Genomic DNA, 21,153 nt, shown 5'->3' on the forward strand with positions numbered 1-21,153 from the left:
TCGACAGAAAACTTAGTTGGAAAAAACATATAACAAACATCTCAGAAAAGGTTGAAAAGAAACTGCAAATCCTGAAAAGGTTAGCTGGTGCTAAATGGGGCTGCTCAAGGAGAGTCCTTAATGCAACATACAAAATGTATATTAAACCAAACCTCTTGTACTGTTCTGAATCTTTAATAACAGCAGCAAATGCTAACATCAATAAACTTGAACAAATACAAAATCAGGCTATTCGCCTAATCACTGGAGCAGTTAAATCCACACCTGTTGATGCCATGCTTGCCTTAACACGGATCCCATCAATAACAACAAAAATAGAAGAACAAGCACTGCTCCAACATGAGAAAATGTTACGACTGCCAAACTCTAAATGGACAGAAAAGAACCTCCCTTCTTCAATCCTTAAAACTCATAGTAGTTTCCTAGAAAATTTAACACAGATTAAATCTAAATTGAGGATTCCTAACACAAGAGAAAATTTACTTATAAGAGAAAATCCATTGGAATTATTGCAACCTATCTTAAGTTTGGAATTAACAGAGGAAATAAATAAATCAGACACACCAAAAGAAATACAAAAACTTCTAACACTGGAAACGATCAATACTAGATACCCTACAGAAGAATGGCTACACATATATACTGATGGATCAACCACAGAAAACCTTACTGGAGCTGGAGTTACATGTACACATTTTTCCTTTTATCATTCTGTTGGCAGAGACACAACAAATTATGATGGTGAAATAGAGGCTATACACATTGCTCTCCGACAATTATTAAATCTTCCCTTAAATAAATATAACAAGACAGTAATTCTTTCAGATTCTAAAGCTGCAATTCAGGGAATATGTTCAAATGCTACAAAGAAGTCAACAAAAATAAGGGAATGCTACAAAATGTTGACACAACTCCAAAAAGTTAATAAGATTGTCCGTCTCCAATGGATTCCAGCACACTGTGGAGTCATGGGGAATGAAACTGCAGACACACTTGCCAAGAAAGGCACAACAATAAAACAAAAATCTAAATTTAATTTCTCATATTCCTCAATAAAACGCTTGATCACTACAAAATTTTCTCATTCATACCTACAAGAAATAGAATCAAATGCTAAAGACAAAAAATGGATTACACTACTTTCCAACACAGATATAATCCCCCAGAGACCAAGGAAAACAGCAGTTGCAGCCTTCAGACTATTGACAAATCATGACTGTCTAGCAAGTCATCTCTACATAATAGGTATCTCAGCTTCACCCATATGTGTCCTGTGTAACGATCCAGCAGAAATGAATGAAGACCACTTGAAGACCTGTGAAGCATTAAGATCAGAAGAAACTACAGTTCAAAAGTATTGGAAAGCACGACTGCTAATGGCTTCATTGCCAAATGCAAGGCACTAGACAACAACAACATATTTAAAATGACTGCAATAGAAAAACAATGACAGAATGACATTTACAGAAGAAGGTGACGAGGCTTTTTAGACAGTTCATCCAGTACTTCATGAGCTTTTACTTATACATTTTTATGTATATACATCAAGGCCAGTCCATTTAATCTGTCTGCTCTCATCGTGCTCCACAAGTAAGTCTTCAAATACCGCAAAGTTGAGAACGACCATTCTGGTGTTGCTGTAGTTACAGGCAACGTGCAGAGAAGTTTCAGCGCCTTGCGAGTGCAGGGAAAAATAATTTCATTGCATCTGTTCAAAGATGATATAAAATCAGTAGGTATTAGGTGAAGATTTTTCTGACCTAGGAAATTTCTTCTCCACATCTTCAATTCATTGAAGAAAGACTGGTGATGCATCAACATCATTGGGCCACTGATTTACTATAGCCTCAACAGCAGTTTCTAAATCTTCATCTGATGCTCGCACTATGTTTCTAGGCAGCAAAGTTTGTATGGACTTTAGGATTCCCTTATGATTTAAAAACCTATCCTTGAGCTGACTAATGAAATAGTCTAAGAAGAGAAGGAAAATTAAAAGCATAAAATACCCTTCATGACTTTCTGTCTTGAAGTAAGAACGCTGTGTTTGTCTTCCTGCAGTTCTTGGAATTTAACACTTTAGCAAAGAGAATTTACATGGAAAACTCTCTAATTCCTATGTACATTCACGAATTAAAATTAATATTATTTTTGTTTCTTGTTTCGTATTTTTCTCAAAATTTCGGGAGGGGATATATCCCCTTAATCCCCCCCCTTGCATCCGCCCCTGATTATAGATGAATACTTCAAAATTACTTTTTCCACGTAGGCTAAATTAGGCTAAATCACATATTTTATTAATTTGATGTTACATCCTTTTCCGGGGAGATCTTCAAGTGTTCTTTCGTTAATCCACATTTAAGATTTTCAGATTCTTTAATATCTTGATTAATATATTTCATTATTTTATATGCATTTGGTTTTGTTTTGTATAAATTTGATTGTAAGTATGAAGTGAATTTTTTTCCAAGATTCCCTATGTCTTTTCCTAATTTCTCTCTATCTCTGTGACTAGGAAGGAATATTTTTAAAATGTCAAAATACTAAAAGGATATAGTTTGAGTCCATGTAGGGCATTATTTCTTGAGATCGAAACTAGTAAACTTATAAATAATAACTATGAGTACCGATGCGAAGGAATATATATATATATATATATATATAAATATAAATTATTGTATACATACTGTAATGATACTTGCTCATACAGAAAGTGATAGTATGAGCAAAATAGGCTATTTTGGTGGGTATTTCATGAAATATATTGTTATTTCGATGTGTCTTTAGTAAAATAAGTATTCAGTTAAATGTAGCCTATCATTTATCTTATGTTTATTGTAAAACCTTTTTTTACCAGTATCTTCTTTTTTGCTTACACATATCCCATATAAAAATCACCAAAAATGTAAACTGTGGATGTTTCAGGCACATGGGTTTCATACATTTATCACAGGATGTTTTTGTTCTTATATCTTTCTTTATGTTACACATGGTGCATCTTGAATTATGGCTCTCTTCATGATGTGTTCTTTGAATTTCCTCTATGTCTATTTTGCACCTATTTGCAGCTCAAGGTGGATTTCCTTGAGTAGTGTGCCCATTCCCGTCCTTTTCTGTGTATGTTCATGTACAAGAAAGAATCCAGAGGGTTGCCCTTTACACTAGAGATACAGTTCGAGGAGCTGTATTCGCCGGATTTATCAGCTTTGTTCTCGCTACACATGCGGCGGAATTATGATGGTGAGAATGTTGGCGGTTGGTATTTTTTTTTTCGAGCATCAGCTTCTGTTCGGGATTTCCATTTTGATGCTACCACATCCGAAGTGAGTCGGGGGGAATACAGCGCATCCTGTTTCTCAATATCGCCATTATTTACGGAGATTAGAGACTGAAACATTTAGGGTAAGCAAAAAAATAAGGCTAGGAAAAAATGCAATGAATTTGTTCGATTTTACTGGTTTTTAGTAGTAAACATGTGGGGATGCTACAGTGAAAACGGCGAGTTTCTGGCCGCCTTCATTCTCCTTCTTTGGAGTAAAGTCTGTTTTGGAAAGTAAAAATTACCATTTTTTTTATTTTGCCCGTCTCTAACGGCCATATGCCTCAGGGCAGAGGTTTGCCCTTTACACTACAGATAGAGTTCGAGGAGCTCTATTCACAGCACTTATCAACCTTGTTCTCGGCACAAAATAAATTAATGTTAATTAAAATAATATATTAACTTGTACTAATTTATATTAAAAGCAATTTTAATAAATTACAGTAATTTAAAACTATATGATAACAAATTCATTTTAAATTAAATAAAATCGAATTAATTTACAATAAAATAAAATGGAATTAAATTGAATTAAAATTAAAAATACGCCCCTCACGCAAGCCTAGAGCGTCAACCATAACCCAACTCTAGACCGTCAAAAACGCGTCGCTAATATAATCCTAGAGCGTCAAAACCGCACCGCTAACACAAACCTAGAGCGTCAAAAATGAGCAGCTAAACCACTCCTAGAGATTCAAAAACGCGTTGCTAACACAATCCTAGAGCGAGAGCAGGTCACTTGCCATCGAGGGAAAGTAGGTCACTTGCCATCCTGGGAAAGTAGGTCACTTGCCATCCAGCGAAAGTACGTCACTCGCCATAGAGCGAAAGTAGGTCACTTGCCATTGAGCGAAAGGTCACTTGCCATCCAGTGAAAGTAGGTCACTTGCCATCCAGCGAAAGTAGGTAACTTGTCATCGAGGGAAAGTAGGTCACTTGCCAGCCAGTGAAAGTAGGTCACTTGCCATCCAGCGAAAGTAGGTCACTTGCCATCCAGCGAAAGTAAGTCACTTGCCTTCGAGGGAAAGTAGGTAACTTGCCATGGGGGCAAAGTAGGTCACTTGCCATCGAGGGAAAGTAGGTCATTTGCCATCCAGGGAAAGGTCACTTGCCATCGAGGGACAGTAGGTCACTTGCAATCCAGCGAAAGTAGGTCACTTGCCATTGACCGAAAGTAGGTCACTTGCCATCCAGCGAAAGTAGGTCACTTGCCATCGAGTAAAAGTAGGTTACTTGTCATCGAGCGAAAGTAGGTCACCTGCCATCGAGCGAAAATAGGTCACTTGCCATCCAGCGAAAGTAGGTCACTTGACATCCAGCGAAAGTAGGTCACTTGCCGTTCAGCGAAAGTAGGTCACTTGCCATCGAGCAAAAGTAGGTCACTTGCCATCGAGCAAAAGTAGGTCACTTGCCATCGAGGGAAAGTAGGTCACTTGCTATCCAGCGAAAGTAGGTCACTTGCCATCGAGCAAAAGTAGGTCACTTGCCATCGAGGGAAAGTAGGTCACTTGCTATCCAGCGAAAGTAGGTCACTTGCAATCGAGCGAAAGTAGGTCACTTGCCATCGAGCAAAAGTAGGTCACTTGCCATCGAGCAAAAGTAGGTCACTTGCCATCGAGGGAAAGTAGGTCACTTGCTATCCAGCGAAAGTAGGTCACTTGCAATCGAGCGAAAGTAGGTCACTTGCAATCGAGCGAAAGTAGGTCACTTGCCATCAAGGGAAAGTAGGTCACTTGCTATCCAGCGAAAGTAGGTCACTTGCCATCGAGGGAAATTAGGTCACTTGCCATCCAGCGAAAGTAGGTGACTTGCCATCGAGCGAAAGTAGGTCACTTGCCATCGAAGGGGAATAGGTCACTTGCCATTGAGGAAAAGTAGGTCACTTGCCAACCAGCGAAAGTAGGTCACTTTCCATCCATCGAAAGTTGGTAACTTTCCATCCAGAGAAAGTAGGTCACTTGGCATCCAACGAAAGCAGGTCACTTGAAATCCAGAGAAAGTAGGTCTCTTTCCATACAGTGAAATTAGGTCACTTGGCATTGAGTGAAAGTAGGTCACTTGTCACCGAGCAAAGTAGATCACTAGCAATTCAGGGGAAGTAGATCACTTGCCATCCAGCGAAAGTAGGTCACTTGCCATCGAGGGGTAAGTAGGTCACTTGCCATCCATGTAAAGTAGGTTACTTACTATCGAGGGAAAGTAGTAAATTGAAATAAAAGAAATTAAAACACTTTTAAGTTAAGATGAAATATAAGAAGATATAAACTAAATTAAATTAAATAATACTAAAAAGAAATAAATTAAAAAATAAATTTAATAAAATCAATTAAATTAAAATAAATTAATGTAAAATATTAATAAAAAATATATCAATGAAATTAAATTAAGATAAAATATAATTAATGAAATGAAAGGAAAATAAAATAAATGAAATTCGATTAAAATCAGAATCAATGGAAATAAGTTACATTAAATTAAAATAAATTAAAATAAACTAAAACAAAATACGTTAAAACATGTTAAAATAAATTAAATTAATTTAAATTAAGGTAAAGCAAAATAAAATAAAAATAAGACGAAATAAAATAAATTTAATTTAATTGACTTGAAATTAATTCAAGTAAAATAAATAAAAATAACAAAATTAAGTTAAATTAAATTGAGTTAACATAAAGCAATAAAATTAATAACATGAAATTGAATAAATTAAACTTAATAAAATAGAAAACCATTTTCAATAAAGAGAAAATTTTTTATAATTAAGAAAAATAAAAAAAAATTCGAAAACGAAAATGAAAAAAAAAAAATTTTTTTTTTAATTTTAAGGAATAAAAAGATATTTTAAAAATAAAAATAAATAAAAAGTTCTAAAAAAATAAAAAATAGAAAATTAAAAACATTTGAAAAATATAAAAAAAGAAAATAAAAAAAATGAAAGAGATAAAATTAAAAAAGAAATAAAAGAATTTAATGAATATGTGAAAAATTATCTTAAAAATTGTAAAACATAAATAAAAATAAATGAAAATAAAATAAAATATAATAAAATTAATTAAATATAAATAAATTAAATTAAACTAAAATAAATTTTATTAAATAAGATAAAAGAAATGAAAATTAGGTTGCAATACGACAAATAAATAAATAAATAAAATTCATGTAACAAGATAAATTAAATTATAAAAAAATAAAATAAAGCAAATTGCAATAAAATGAATTAAACTGAAATAAAATAAATTAAAATACGAAAAGTGAACTAAATTAAAATCAATTAAATTAAAATGAATGTATTTAAAATAAAATAAAACTAATTGAATTAAATTGAAATAGATTAAGTTAAAATGAAAGTTAAAGTTGAAGTTGGGAGTTCAGTACTTGTAGTTCCGGGTTGCTGGTTCCAATTTCCGAGTAGCGTGATCCGGGTTCAGTTTTCCGAACTCCGGGTTCCAGTTACAGGACTCGAGATTCCAGGTCCCATACTCTCAGTTCCGGGTTCAATGCTCCTGGTTCCAGCTCGAAGACTTTGGGTTGAGGATTCGGAGTTGCTGGACCATTACTCCTGGTTTCGGAAACAGTACTCCGGGTTTTTTATTCCGGGTTCCAACAGAAGAGTCCAGGTTCAGGATTTTGAGTTTCGGTTTCCATGTCCAGGACTCTGAGTTAAGAGTCCAGGACTGCGGGTTCAGGATAATGGGTTCCTGGTTCAGAATTCCGGTTTCCATTTTTAATGATTCCTGGTTCCGATCTAGTATGCCGAGTACCAGGTTCAGGATACAAATACATTACATTAAATTAAATTAAAATAAGATAAATTAACAGTAATTAATATGTATAAAAAGAAATAAATCCAATTACTTTAAATTGATATGAATTAAATTGAAATAAAACAAATAAAAATCAAATAAAACTCATTGAACTAAATAAAAATAAATTGAAATAATATAAATTAATAAAAATTAAATCAATCTGAATCATATAGGCCTACCTAAATTAAAATAAAAATAACTTACATTAAAATCAATTTAAAATTACCTAGAATAAGAAATAAATTAAAACATAGTAAAATAAAAATTAAATGAAATTAAATTAAAATTAATGAAAAACAAAAATAAATTTAAAAATTCAACAGAATTGAATAAATAAATTTAGATAAAATATAATATAATGTAAGATATAATAAATTGAAATAATATAACATTAATTAAAGTTAAACTAAGCAAGTAAATAAATATTATAAATAACTAAATAAATAAGTTATAATTAAAATAAATTAAAACAAAATAACATTTCTTAAAATGAATTGAAATGTAATCAACTAAGTTTAATTTAATTTAAATGAAATAAAATAAATTAAAAAATTACATGAATTTAAATAAATTGAAGCAAATTAAATTCTAATAAAATAATTAAAATAATGATTAAATTAAATTAAAATAGATAAAAGAAAAGTGAAAGTTATAGACTTAATTTGGGAGTTCAGAACTCCGAGTGTCGGGTACCATATTCCGGATTATGGGTACAGGTTTGTGGGTCAAGGATTTATAGTTCCAGGTTGTGTTCTGAATTAAAGGTTCAAGTTCTCTGACTCAGAATTCTGATTCCAGGACTCCCGGTTACTTGTCCACGACGCCAGGGAAAGTAGGTCACTTGCAGTCGAGGAAAGTTAGGGCACTTTCCATCCATCTGAAGTAGGTCACTTGCCATCCAGCGAAAGTAGGTCACTTGCCATCGAGGGAAAGTTGGTCACTTTCCATCGAGGGAAAGTAGGTTACTTGCCATCGAGGGAAAGTAGGTCACTTGCCATCGAGGCAAAATAGGTCACTTGCCATCGAGCGAAAGTAGGTCACTTGCCATCGAGGGGTAAGTAGGTCACTTGCCATCCATGTAAAGTAGGTTACTTACTATCGAGGGAAAGTAGTAAATTGAAATAAAAGAAATTAAAACAATTTTAAGTTAAGATGAAATATAAGAAGATATAAACTAAATTAAATTAAATTAAAATAAATTAATGTAAAATATTAATAAAAAATATATCAATGAAATTAAATTAAGATAAAATATAATTAATGAAATGAAAGGAAAATAAAATAAATGAAATTCGATTAAAATCAGAATCAATGAAAATAAGTTACATTAAATTAAAATAAATTAAAATAAACTAAAACAAAATACGTTAAAACATGTTAAAATAAATTAAATTAATTTAAATTAAAGTAAAGCAAAATAAAATAAAAATAAGACGAAATAAAATAAATTTAATTTAATTGACTTGAAATTAATTCAAGTAAAATAAATAAAAATAACAAAATTAAGTTAAATTAAATTGAGTTAACATAAAGTAATAAAATTAATAACATGAAATTGAATAAATTAAACTTAATAAAATAGAAAACCATTTTCAATAAAGAGAAAAGTTTTCTTAATTAAGAAAAATAAAAAAAATTCGAAAACGAAAATGAAAAAAAAAAATAAAAAAAAAGATTTTTTAAAATTTTAAGGAATAAAAAGATATTTTAAAAATAAAAATAAATAAAAAGTTCTAAAAAAATAAAAAATAGAAAATTAAAAACATTTGAAAAATATAAAAAAAAGAAAATAAAAAAAATGAAAGAGATAAAATTAAAAAAGAAATAAAAGAATTTAATGAATATGTGAAAAATTATCTTAAAAATTGTAAAACATAAATAAAAATAAATGAAACTAAAAATAAATGAAAATAAAATAAAATATAATAAAATTAATTAAATATAAATAAATTAAATTAAACTAAAATAAATTTTATTAAATAAGATAAAAGAAATGAAAATTAGGTTGCAATACGACAAATAAATAAATAAATAAAATTCATGTAACAAGATAAATTAAATTATAAAAAAATAAAATAAAGCAAATTGCAATAAAATGAATTAAACTGAAATAAAGTAAATTAAAATACGAAAAGTGAACTAAATTAAAATCAATTAAATTAAAATGAATGTATTTAAAATAAAATAAAACTAATTGAATTAAATTGAAATAGATTAAGTTAAAATGAAAGTTAAAGTTGAAGTTGGGAGTTCAGTACTTGTAGTTCCGGGTTGCTGGTTCCAATTTCCGAGTAGCGTGATCCGGGTTCAGTTTTCCGAACTCCGGGTTCCAGTTACAGGACTCGAGATTCCAGGTCCCATACTCTCAGTTCCGGGTTCAATGCTCCTGGTTCCAGCTCGAAGACTTTGGGTTGAGGATTCGGAGTTGCTGGACCATTACTCCTGGTTTCGGAAACAGTACTCCGGGTTTTTTATTCCGGGTTCCAACAGAAGAGTCCAGGTTCAGGATTTTGAGTTTCGGTTTCCATGTCCAGGACTCTGAGTTAAGAGTCCAGGACTGCGGGTTCAGGATAATGGGTTCCTGGTTCAGAATTCCGGTTTCCATTTTTAATGATTCCTGGTTCCGATCTAGTATGCCGAGTACCAGGTTCAGGATACAAATACATTACATTAAATTAAATTAAAATAAGATAAATTAACAGTAATTAATATGTATAAAAAGAAATAAATCCAATTACTTTAAATTGATATGAATTAAATTGAAATAAAACAAATAAAAATCAAATAAAACTCATTGAACTAAATAAAAATAAATTGAAATAATATAAATTAATAAAAATTAAATCAATCTGAATCATATAGGCCTACCTAAATTAAAATAAAAATAACTTACATTAAAATCAATTTAAAATTACCTAGAATAAGAAATAAATTAAAACATAGTAAAATAAAAATTAAATGAAATTAAATTAAAATTAATGAAAAACAAAAATAAATTTAAAAATTCAACAGAATTGAATAAATAAATTTAGATAAAATATAATATAATGTAAGATATAATAAATTGAAATAATATAACATTAATTAAAGTTAAACTAAGCAAGTAAATAAATATTATAAATAACTAAATAAATAAGTTATAATTAAAATAAATTAAAACAAAATAACATTTCTTAAAATGAATTGAAATGTAATCAACTAAGTTTAATTTAATTTAAATGAAATAAAATAAATTAAAAAATTACATGAATTTAAATAAATTGAAGCAAATTAAATTCTAATAAAATAATTAAAATAATGATTAAATTAAATTAAAATAGATAAAAGAAAAGTGAAAGTTATAGACTTAATTTGGGAGTTCAGAACTCCGAGTGTCGGGTACCATATTCCGGATTATGGGTACAGGTTTGTGGGTCAAGGATTTATAGTTCCAGGTTGTGTTCTGAATTAAAGGTTCAAGTTCTCTGACTCAGAATTCTGATTCCAGGACTCCCGGTTACTTGTCCACGACGCCAGGGAAAGTAGGTCACTTGCAGTCGAGGAAAGTTAGGGCACTTTCCATCCATCTGAAGTAGGTCACTTGCCATCCAGCGAAAGTAGGTCACTTGCCATCGAGGGAAAGTTGGTCACTTTCCATCGAGGGAAAGTAGGTTACTTGCCATCGAGGGAAAGTAGGTCACTTGCCATCGAGGCAAAATAGGTCACTTGCCATCGAGCGAAAGTAGGTCACTTGCCATCGAGGGGTAAGTAGGTCACTTGCCATCCATGTAAAGTAGGTTACTTACTATCGAGGGAAAGTAGTAAATTGAAATAAAAGAAATTAAAACAATTTTAAGTTAAGATGAAATATAAGAAGATATAAACTAAATTAAATTAAATCATACTAAAAAGAAATAAATTAAAAAATAAATTTAATAAAATCAATTAAATTAAAATAAATTAATGTAAAATATTAATAAAAAATATATCAATGAAATTAAATTAAGATAAAATATAATTAATGAAATGAAAGGAAAATAAAATAAATGAAATTCGATTAAAATCAGAATCAATGAAAATAAGTTACATTAAATTAAAATAAATTAAAATAAACTAAAACAAAATACGTTAAAACATGTTAAAATAAATTAAATTAATTTAAATTAAAGTAAAGCAAAATAAAATAAAAATAAGACGAAATAAAATAAATTAAATTTAATTGAGTTGAAATTAATTCAAGTAAAATAAATAAAAATAACAAAATTAAGTTAAATTAAATTGAGTTAACATAAAGTAATAAAATTAATAACATGAAATTGAATAAATTAAACTTAATAAAATAGAAAACCATTTTCAATAAAGAGAAAAGTTTTCTTAATTAAGAAAAATAAAAAAAATTCGAAAACGAAAATGAAAAAAAAAAATAAAAAAAAAGATTTTTTAAAATTTTAAGGAATAAAAAGATATTTTAAAAATAAAAATAAATAAAAAGTTCTAAAAAAATAAAAAATAGAAAATTAAAAACATTTGAAAAATATAAAAAAAAAGAAAATAAAAAAAAATGAAAGAGATAAAATTAAAAAAGAAATAAAAGAATTTAATGAATATGTGAAAAATTATCTTAAAAATTGTAAAACATAAATAAAAATAAATGAAACTAAAAATAAATGAAAATAAAATAAAATATAATAAAATTAATTAAATATAAATAAATTAAATTAAACTAAAATAAATTTTATTAAATAAGATAAAAGAAATGAAAATTAGGTTGCAATACGACAAATAAATAAATAAATTAAATTCATGTAACAAGATAAATTAAATTATAAAAAAATAAAATAAAGCAAATTGCAATAAAATGAATTAAACTGAAATAAAGTAAATTAAAATACGAAAAGTGAACTAAATTAAAATCAATTAAATTAAAATGAATGTATTTAAAATAAAATAAAACTAATTGAATTAAATTGAAATAGATTAAGTTAAAATGAAAGTTAAAGTTGAAGTTGGGAGTTCAGTACTTGTAGTTCCGGGTTGCTGGTTCCAATTTCCGAGTAGCGTGATCCGGGTTCAGTTTTCCGAACTCCGGGTTCCAGTTACAGGACTCGAGATTCCAGGTCCCATACTCTCAGTTCCGGGTTCAATGCTCCTGGTTCCAGCTCGAAGACTTTGGGTTGAGGATTCGGAGTTGCTGGACCATTACTCCTGGTTTCGGAAACAGTACTCCGGGTTTTTTATTCCGGGTTCCAACAGAAGAGTCCAGGTTCAGGATTTTGAGTTTCGGTTTCCATGTCCAGGACTCTGAGTTAAGAGTCCAGGACTGCGGGTTCAGGATAATGGGTTCCTGGTTCAGAATTCCGGTTTCCATTTTTAATGATTCCTGGTTCCGATCTAGTATGCCGAGTACCAGGTTCAGGATACAAATACATTACATTAAATTAAATTAAAATAAGATAAATTAACAGTAATTAATATGTATAAAAAGAAATAAATCCAATTACTTTAAATTGATATGAATTAAATTGAAATAAAACAAATAAAAATCAAATAAAACTCATTGAACTAAATAAAAATAAATTGAAATAATATAAATTAATAAAAATTAAATCAATCTGAATCATATAGGCCTACCTAAATTAAAATAAAAATAACTTACATTAAAATCAATTTAAAATTACCTAGAATAAGAAATAAATTAAAACATAGTAAAATAAAAATTAAATGAAATTAAATTAAAATTAATGAAAAACAAAAATAAATTTAAAAATTCAACTGAATTGAATAAATAAATTTAGATAAAATATAATATAATGTAAGATATAATAAATTGAAATAATATAAAATTAATTAAAGTTAAACTAAGCAAGTAAATAAATATTATAAATAACTAAATAAATAAGTTATAATTAAAATAAATTAAAACAAAATAACATTTCTTAAAATGAATTGAAATGTAATCAACTGAGTTTAATTAAATTTAAGTGAAATAAAATAAATTAAAAAATTACACGAATTTAAATAAATTGAAGCAAATTAAATTCTAATAAAATAATTAAAATAATGATTAAATTAAATTAAAATAGATAAAAGAAAAGTGAAAGTTATAGACTTAATTTCGGAGTTCAGAGCTCCGAGTGTCGGGTACCATATTCCGGATTATGGGTACAGGTTTGTGGGTCAAGGATTTATAGTTCCAGGTTGTGTTCTGAATTAAAGGTTCCGGTTCTCTGACTCAGAATTCTGATTGCAGGACTCCCGGTTACTTGTCCACGACGCCAGGGAAAGTAGGTCACTTGGGTCCAGCGAAAGTAGGTCACTTGCCATCGAGGGAAAGTTGGTCATTTGCCATCGAGAGAAAGTAGGTCACTTGCTATAGAGCGAAAGTAGGTTACATTCCATCGAGGAAAAGTAGGTCACTTGCCATCCAGCGAAAATAGGTCACTTTCCATCGAGGGAAAGTAGGTTACTTGCCATCGAGCGAAAGTAGGTCACTTGCCATCCAACGAAAATAGGTCACTTGCCATCGAGCTACTTGCCATGGAGGAAAAGTAGGTCACTTGCCATCCAGCGAAAGTAGGTCACCTGTCATCCATCGAAAATAGGTCACTTGGCATCCAGCGAAAGTAGGTCACTTGCCCTCGAAGGAGAGTAGGTTACTTGCCATCGAGGAAAAGTAGGTCACTTGCCATTCAGCGAAAGTAGGTCAGCTGCCATCCAGCGAGAATAGGTCACTTGCCATGGAGGGAAAGAGGTCTCTTGTCATCGAGGAAAAGTAGGTCACTCGCCATCAAGCGAAAGTAGGCCACTTGCCATCTAGGGAAAGTAGGTCATTGCCATCCAGCGAAAGTAGGTGACTTGCCATTGAGTGAAAGTAGGTCACTTGCCACCGAAGGAAATTAGGTCACTTGCAATCCAGGGAAACTGGGTCACTTGCCATCCAACGAAACTAAGTCACTTGCCTTCGAGGGAAATTAGGTCACTTGCCATCCAGCGAAAGTAGGTCACTTTCCATCCAGCGAAAGTAGGTCACTTTCCATCCAGCGAAAGTAGGCCACTTGCCGTCCAGCGAAAGTAGGTTACTTGCCATCGAGCGAAAGTAGGTCACTTGCCATCCAGGAAAGTAGGTCACTTGCCATCCAGGAAAGTAGGTCACTTGCGATCTTGCGAAAGTAGGTCACTTGCCACCGAGCGAAAGTGGGTCACTTTTCATCCAGCGAAAGTATGTTTCTTGCCATGCAGCGGAAATAGGTCACTTGCCATCGATGGAAAGTAGGTCACTTGCCATTCAGGGAAAGTAGGTCACTTGCCGTCGAGGGAATGTAGGTCACTTGCTATCCAGCGAAATTAGGTCACTTGCCATTGAGGGAAAGTATGCCACTTGCCATCCATGGAAAGTAGGTCATTCGCCACCCAGCGAAAGTAGGTCACTTGCCATCGAGCGAAAGTAGGTCACTTGGCACCGAGCGAAAGTTGGTCACTTGCAGTCCAGGGAAAGTAGTTCACTTACGATCCAGCGAATGTAGGTCACTTGCCATCCCGCGAAAGTAGGGCTCTTGCCATCGAGGGGTAAATTGGTCACTTGCCATCCAGGTAATATAGGTCACTTACTATCGAGGGAAAGTACTAAATTGAAATAAAAGAAATTAATACAATTTTTAATTAAGATGAAATAATTTAAGAAGATATAAATTAAATTCAATTAAAACATACTAAAATGAAATAAATTAAAATAAATTTAATAAAATCAATTAAATTAAAATAACTTAATGTAAAATGTTAATTAAAAAATAAATCAATGAAAATCAATTAAGTTGAAATTAATGAATGGAAAGGAAAATAAAATAAATGAAATTGGATTAAAATCAGAATCAATTGAAATAAGTTCCATCGAATTAAAATAAATTAAAATAAACTAAAATGAAATAAGTTAAAAGATGTTAAAATAAATTAAATTAATGTAAATTAAAGTAATGCAAAATAAAATAAAAATAGACGAAATAAATAAATTAAATTTAAATGAATTAAAATTAATTGAAGTAAAGTAAATAAAAGTAGAAAATTAAGTTATATTAAATTGAGTTAATAAAATAATAAAATAAATTAAATGAAATTGAATAAATTAAACTTAATAAAATGGAAAAAATTTCTCAATAAAGAGAAAAGTTTTTTTTAATTAAAAAAAATAAAAAAATTCGAAGACGAAATTGAAAAAAATGTAATAAAATAAAAAAATAAAAAATACAAAATTAAAAACATCTGAAAAAATTTATAAATCGAGAAAAATAAAAAAAATTAAAAAAATGAAAGAGATAATATTGAAAAAGTAATAAAAGAATTTAATAAATATGTGAAAAAATATCTTAAAAGTTTTTAAAACATAAATAAAAATAAATGAAACTGAAACTAATTGAAAATGAAATAAAATGTAATAAAATTAATTAAATATAAATAAATCAAATTAAACTAAATTAAATTTTAGTAAATAAGATAAAGGAAATAAGAATTAGGTTGAAATAAAACAAATTAAAATAAAGTAAAATGAAATAAAATAAATTAAAAAGAAATTAAATAAATTAAAGTACCAAAAGTGAACTAAATTAAAATCAATTAAATAAAAATAAATGTATTTAAAATAGAATAAAATAAATTGAATTAAATTGAAAGAGATTAAGTTAAAATGAAAGTTAAAGTTGAAGTTGGGAGTTCAGTACTAGTAGTTTCGGGTTGCTGGTTCCAGTTTCCGAGTAGTGTGATCCGGGTTCAGTTTTTCCGAACTCCGGGTTCCAGTTGCAGGACTCGAGATTCCAGGTCCCATACTCTCAGTTCTGCTTCCAATGCTCCCGGTTCCAGGCCGAAGACTTTGGGTTGAGGATTCGGAGTTGCTGGACCAGTACTCCTGGTTCCGGAAGCAGTACTCCGGATTTTTTTTATTATTCCGTATTCCGGACGGAAGAGTCCAGGTTCAGAATTTTGAGTTTCGGTTTCCATGTCCAGGTTTCCGAGTTAAGAGTCCAAGACTGCGGGTTCAGGATAAAGGGTTCCTGGTTCAGAATTCCGCATTCCATTTTTAATGATTCCGAGTTCCGATCTAGTATGCTGGGTACCAGGTTCAGGATACAAATACATTACATTAAATTAAATTAAAATAAGATAAATTAACAATAATTAATTTAAACTGAAAATGAATAAGGATGAAATAAATAATAAATTAAATAAATTAAAGTAAATTAACATCTATAAAAAGAAATAAATCCATTTAATTTAAATTGATATGAATTAAATTGAAATAAAACAAATAAAAACCAAATAAAACTCATTGAATTAAATAAAAATAAATTGAAATAATATAAATTTATAAAAATTAAATCAATTTGAATCATATACTTAAATTAAAATAAAAATAACTTAAATTAAAATCAATTTAAAATAACCTAGAATAAGAAATAAATTAAAAGATAGTAAAATAAAAAACAAATAAAATAAAATTAAAATAAATGAAAACCAAAAATAAATAAAGAAATTAAATAAATTAAATTAAATCAAAACTAAAATCAAATTAAACTGAAATAAATTACATTACAATAAGATAAATTCAACTGATTTGATTAAATAAAATTAAATAAAGTGTTATAAAGTAAGAAATAATAAATTAAACTAATATAAAATAAAATCAGGTTAAACTAAACAAGAAAATAAGTATTATAAATAAGTAAATAAATAAAATTAATTATAATTAAAATAAATTCAAACAAAATAAAACTACTTAAAATAAATTAAAATGCAATCAACTAAGTTTAATTTAATTTAAATGAAATAAAATAAATTTAAAAATTACATGAATTTGAATTAATTCAAGCAAATTAAATTCTAATAAAATAATTAAATTAATAATTGGATTGAATTAATTAAATTAAAATAAAATAGATTAAAATAAATTAAATTATATTAAAATAGATAAAATAAAAATGAAAGTTACAGAGTTAAAGTTGGGAGTTCAGAACTCCGAGTGTCGGGTACCATTTTCCGGATTACGGGTACAGGTTTGCGGGTCAAGGATTTTTAGTTCCAGGTTGTGTTCCGAATTAAAGGTTCAGGTTCTCTGACTAAGAATTCTGATTCCAGGGCTCCGGTTACTTGTCCACGACGCCAGGGAAAGTAGGCACTTGGGTCCAGTGAAAGTAGGTCACTTGCAGTCGAGGAAAGGTAGGGCACTTTCCATCCATCCGAAGTAGGTCACTTGTTATCGAGGGAAAGTAGGTCACTTGCTATCAAGCGAAAGTAGGTCACTTGCCATCGAGGAAAAGTAGGTCACTTGCCATCCAGCGAAAGTAGGTCACTTGCCATCCAGCGAGATTAGGTCACTTGCCATTGATCGAAAGTAGGTCACTTGTCATCGAAGGAAAGTAGGTCACATTACTATCGAAGGTACGTAGGTCACTTGCCATCGAGGAAAAATAGATGTCTTGCCATCCAGCGAAAGTAGGTCACTTGCAATCCAGCGAAAATAGGTCACTTGCCATCCAGCGAAAGTAGGTCACTTGCCATCGAGGGAAATTAGGTCACTTGCCATCGAGCGAAAGTAGGTCACTTGCCACAGAGGAAAATTAGGTCACTTGCAATCTATGGAAAGTATGTCACTTGCCATCCAGCGAAAGTAGGTCACTTGCCGTCGAGGGAAATTAGGTCACTTGCCATCCAGCGAAAGTGGGTCACCTTCAATCCAGCGAAAGTAGGTCACCTTCCATCCAGCGAAAGTAGGTCACTTGCAATCCAGCAAAAGTAGCTCACTTTCCATAGAGTGAAAGTAGGTCACTTGCCATCGACCGAAAGTAGGTCAATTGCCATCCAGCGAAATTAGGTTACTTGCCATCCAGGGAAAGTAGGTCACTTGCCATCCAGCGAAAGTAGGTCAATTGCATCCAGCGAAAGTAGGTCGCTTGCCATCGAGGGAAAGTAGGTCACTTGCCATTCAGCAAAAGTAGGTCACTTGACATCCATCGAAAGTAGGGTACTTGCCATCGAAGGAAAGTAAGTCACTTACTATCGAAGGTAAGTAGGTCACTTGCCATCGAGGAAAAGTAGATGCCTTGCCATCCAGCGAAAGTAGGTCACTTGCCATCCAGCGAAAGTAGGTCACTTGCCATCCAGGGAAATTAGGTCACTTGCCATCGAGCGAAAGTAGGTCACTTGCCATCGAGAGAAAGTAGGTCACTTTTCATCAAGCGAAAGTAGGTCACTTGCCATCGAGCAATAGTGGGTCACTTTCTATCCAGAGGAAGTAGGTTTTTTGCCATCCAGCGAAAGTAGGTCACTTGCCATTCAGCGAAAATCGGTCACTTGCCATCGAGGGAAAGTAGGTCACTTGCCTTCGAGGTAAAGTAGGTCACTTGTCAACCAGCGAAAGTAGGTGACTTGCTATCGAGGGAAAGTAGGTCACTTGCCATCTAGGGAAAGTAGGTCACTTGCCACCGAGGTAAAGTATGTCAGTTGCCATCCAGCGAAAGAAGATCACTTGCCTTCGAGGAGAAGTAGGTCACTAACCACCTGGGGAAAGTAGGTATTTTGCCGTTGAGGGAAAGTAGGTTGCTTGCTATCCATTGGAAGTAGGTCATTTGCCATCGAGCGAAATTATGTCACTTGCCATCGAGCGAAAGTAGGTCACTTGCCATCGAGCGAAAGTAGGTCACTTGCCATGGAGGAAAAGTATTTCCCTTGCCATCCAGCGAAAGTAGGTCGCTTGCCATGGAGGAAAAGTAGGTCACTTGCCATCCAGCGAAAGTAGGTCACTTGCCATCCAGCGAAAGTAGGTGACTTGCCCTCTAGCGAAATTAGGCTACTTGCCATCGAGGGAAATTAGGCCACTTGCCATCCAGCGAAAGTAGGTCACTTGTCATCGAGCGAAAGTGCTAGGTCACCTGCCATCCAGCGACCAAAAAGAAAGTAACTGTTTCAGTTAGAGTTTGTTTCATTTAATGTATGTTATATCCCATGTGCCTCTATTGTTTTATATTTGGACCTTGATCATTCTTATTTTGGTAGTTTACACCTTGTTTATATTGCATTTTCCATTATAGCCATCCTAGTTTGGAACAAAATTTCATTGTTTAATAAATAAGAAATCATGATTTTCTACATTCCACTATGTCAATTTCTATTAAATACACACAACTAAGTATTAAAAATCCTTAAAATTAATTTTTCTCGAATCTTTCTAAATTGAGCTTGATCGTTATTCCCGTGTACCGTTCATATGTGGTAATGAAGGAGGAAAATAATTTGAGCACAAAACAAAGTGAAATAATTTAAGCAACTATGACAGAAAATAATTTAATGTAATGTGTGAAGTGACTCTTTGTCACTCCATATTTATATTATGGTCACATTGTTTAATATATCCTTTTCAGTAGTTTATTAATCATTTTAGTAGTTTATTAATCTAGGAAATACTTATATTTTTCAGGGTAGTGATGAATCTGGCAGTTATGCTTCAAGGATTGTTCATCTTCATCATTCTTGTACTCTTCCGAAAGAGAGCTCTGCGTGGATTGCTTAAACAGTTCAAATGTGCCAGTAAGTTCTGCGTAAGAAGTAGGACGGTTGGAGAGAATCAAGAAGTTCCAGAAGCCATATTATCAGAGGAAGTAGAGCTGTCACAGACGGCACATTGAATTTTTCTCATTAAAATATTTGTAATATAAAACATTTATTTTGTTATAAACAAAAGTATTTCAGAAATATTTCTTATTTCGAAGTCACATTTTACTGTATCATGTTATGCTTGTGTATCAGCGTAATTTTACTGTATCATTGAAGTGTGTTTAAATGCGACAGGCTCATGTCAGTAGATTTACTGGCATATAAAATAACTCCTACGAGAGAAAAATGTTCCGGCACACCAGCGATGCTGATATAAGCTCTGGAGTTGCGAGCATCGTTGAATAAACCATAATTTAATTTTTTTACTGTACCAATGAATTATGATTTATAACTGAAAATATATAATCAAGAAACCAGTGTCAGTGTTATCATTAATGCTATGAATTGTACTTGAATGGAACTTTCATGACATTAAGATTTGTTTCTTTCATTCCAAAGTTTCCTTGAACCTTCACTTTTCTGCAATACAATAATTTGATGTTTTCAGTCAATGACTTAAACTTCATATGTATGTAAGGTGTAAGCCCTTATATACATGATATATTTTAGTATTAACGTTTTCATCATTCCAGACGAAATCATGAGATACATATTGTAACTTTTATTACAAAACAATAATGAAATTTTATTGATTCAACAATAGTCACTTCCAATAATTTAAACTCTTCCGTCAGCAATGGGATTTCCACTCCACACAGTAACACAGTATTCGTTGCACTCCACAGACGACAATGACAATTTACTTGGATTATTGAGAACAACAATGAACTCTTAATCTTAACTAATGTTCACAAAGCACTATTTACAAAACAGAGCTGTCAGTTCTCAGTTCACAGTTCGTTTGCCTCGGCTAGTTCTTCTAGCTCAGTCACTCAAGTTCACAGTATCTCGAACCCCAGACCTTCAGAGACAGTCCACTGAACTTCGAACTCAGGTCCCCCAACTGCGGTCCACTGCACTCGAACTCCGGACTTCTGGCGACAGTCCACTGTCCAGGATGCTCACACAGCTGCGGACACACTCAAGTCGAATTCCGGCCTCGAAGCTGGCTTCCTGCTACACAAGACTAACTGGCTTGCTGTCCAAATCTCAAATCCTCTCGGAGGCTGGCTTCCTTTTATTTGCTAGGCAACGCTTCGCGGACCTTCCGGACGTTTCCGTTACAGGACAATTCGTTTTCGAGAATAATCTGTCACGTTGCTCCTTCTCTCCCTTCACCTCGCGCTGCAGTTGGCTTTCTTCCCCTCTTGGCATGCACCAGCGTGCCGTCCTTCCCCTTACGTCTCGCCCCTCTAGTTTGCGTGGCTGCAGCTTCCTTCGCCACGTCGCCCGATCCTTCCACGTGCATCCTGCCCTCTGTGGAACGCGTGATCGAGTCTCGGCGGGCTGTCACAA

The 21,153-nt window shown here is 31.8% G+C and overlaps 1 protein-coding gene across 2 annotated transcripts in view; it reads left to right on the forward strand.

Annotated features, from left to right (window-relative positions):
• Positions 1-20,115, forward strand: part of LOC138694816 (G-protein coupled receptor Mth2-like) — a 75,519-nt gene extending 55,404 nt beyond the window's left edge. For both annotated transcript variants that reach the window (XM_069818912.1, XM_069818911.1), the window contains exon 8: positions 19,562-20,115. In XM_069818912.1, coding sequence (XP_069675013.1) covers positions 19,562-19,769 — 208 coding nt within the window. In that variant the 3' untranslated portion in view covers positions 19,770-20,115. The remainder of the gene's footprint in view (positions 1-19,561) is intronic.
• Positions 20,116-21,153: the final 1,038 nt, after the last annotated feature.

This window comes from Periplaneta americana, chromosome 2 (assembly GCF_040183065.1).
Source record: "Periplaneta americana isolate PAMFEO1 chromosome 2, P.americana_PAMFEO1_priV1, whole genome shotgun sequence".
NCBI classification, from domain to species: Eukaryota; Metazoa; Arthropoda; class Insecta; order Blattodea; family Blattidae; genus Periplaneta; species Periplaneta americana.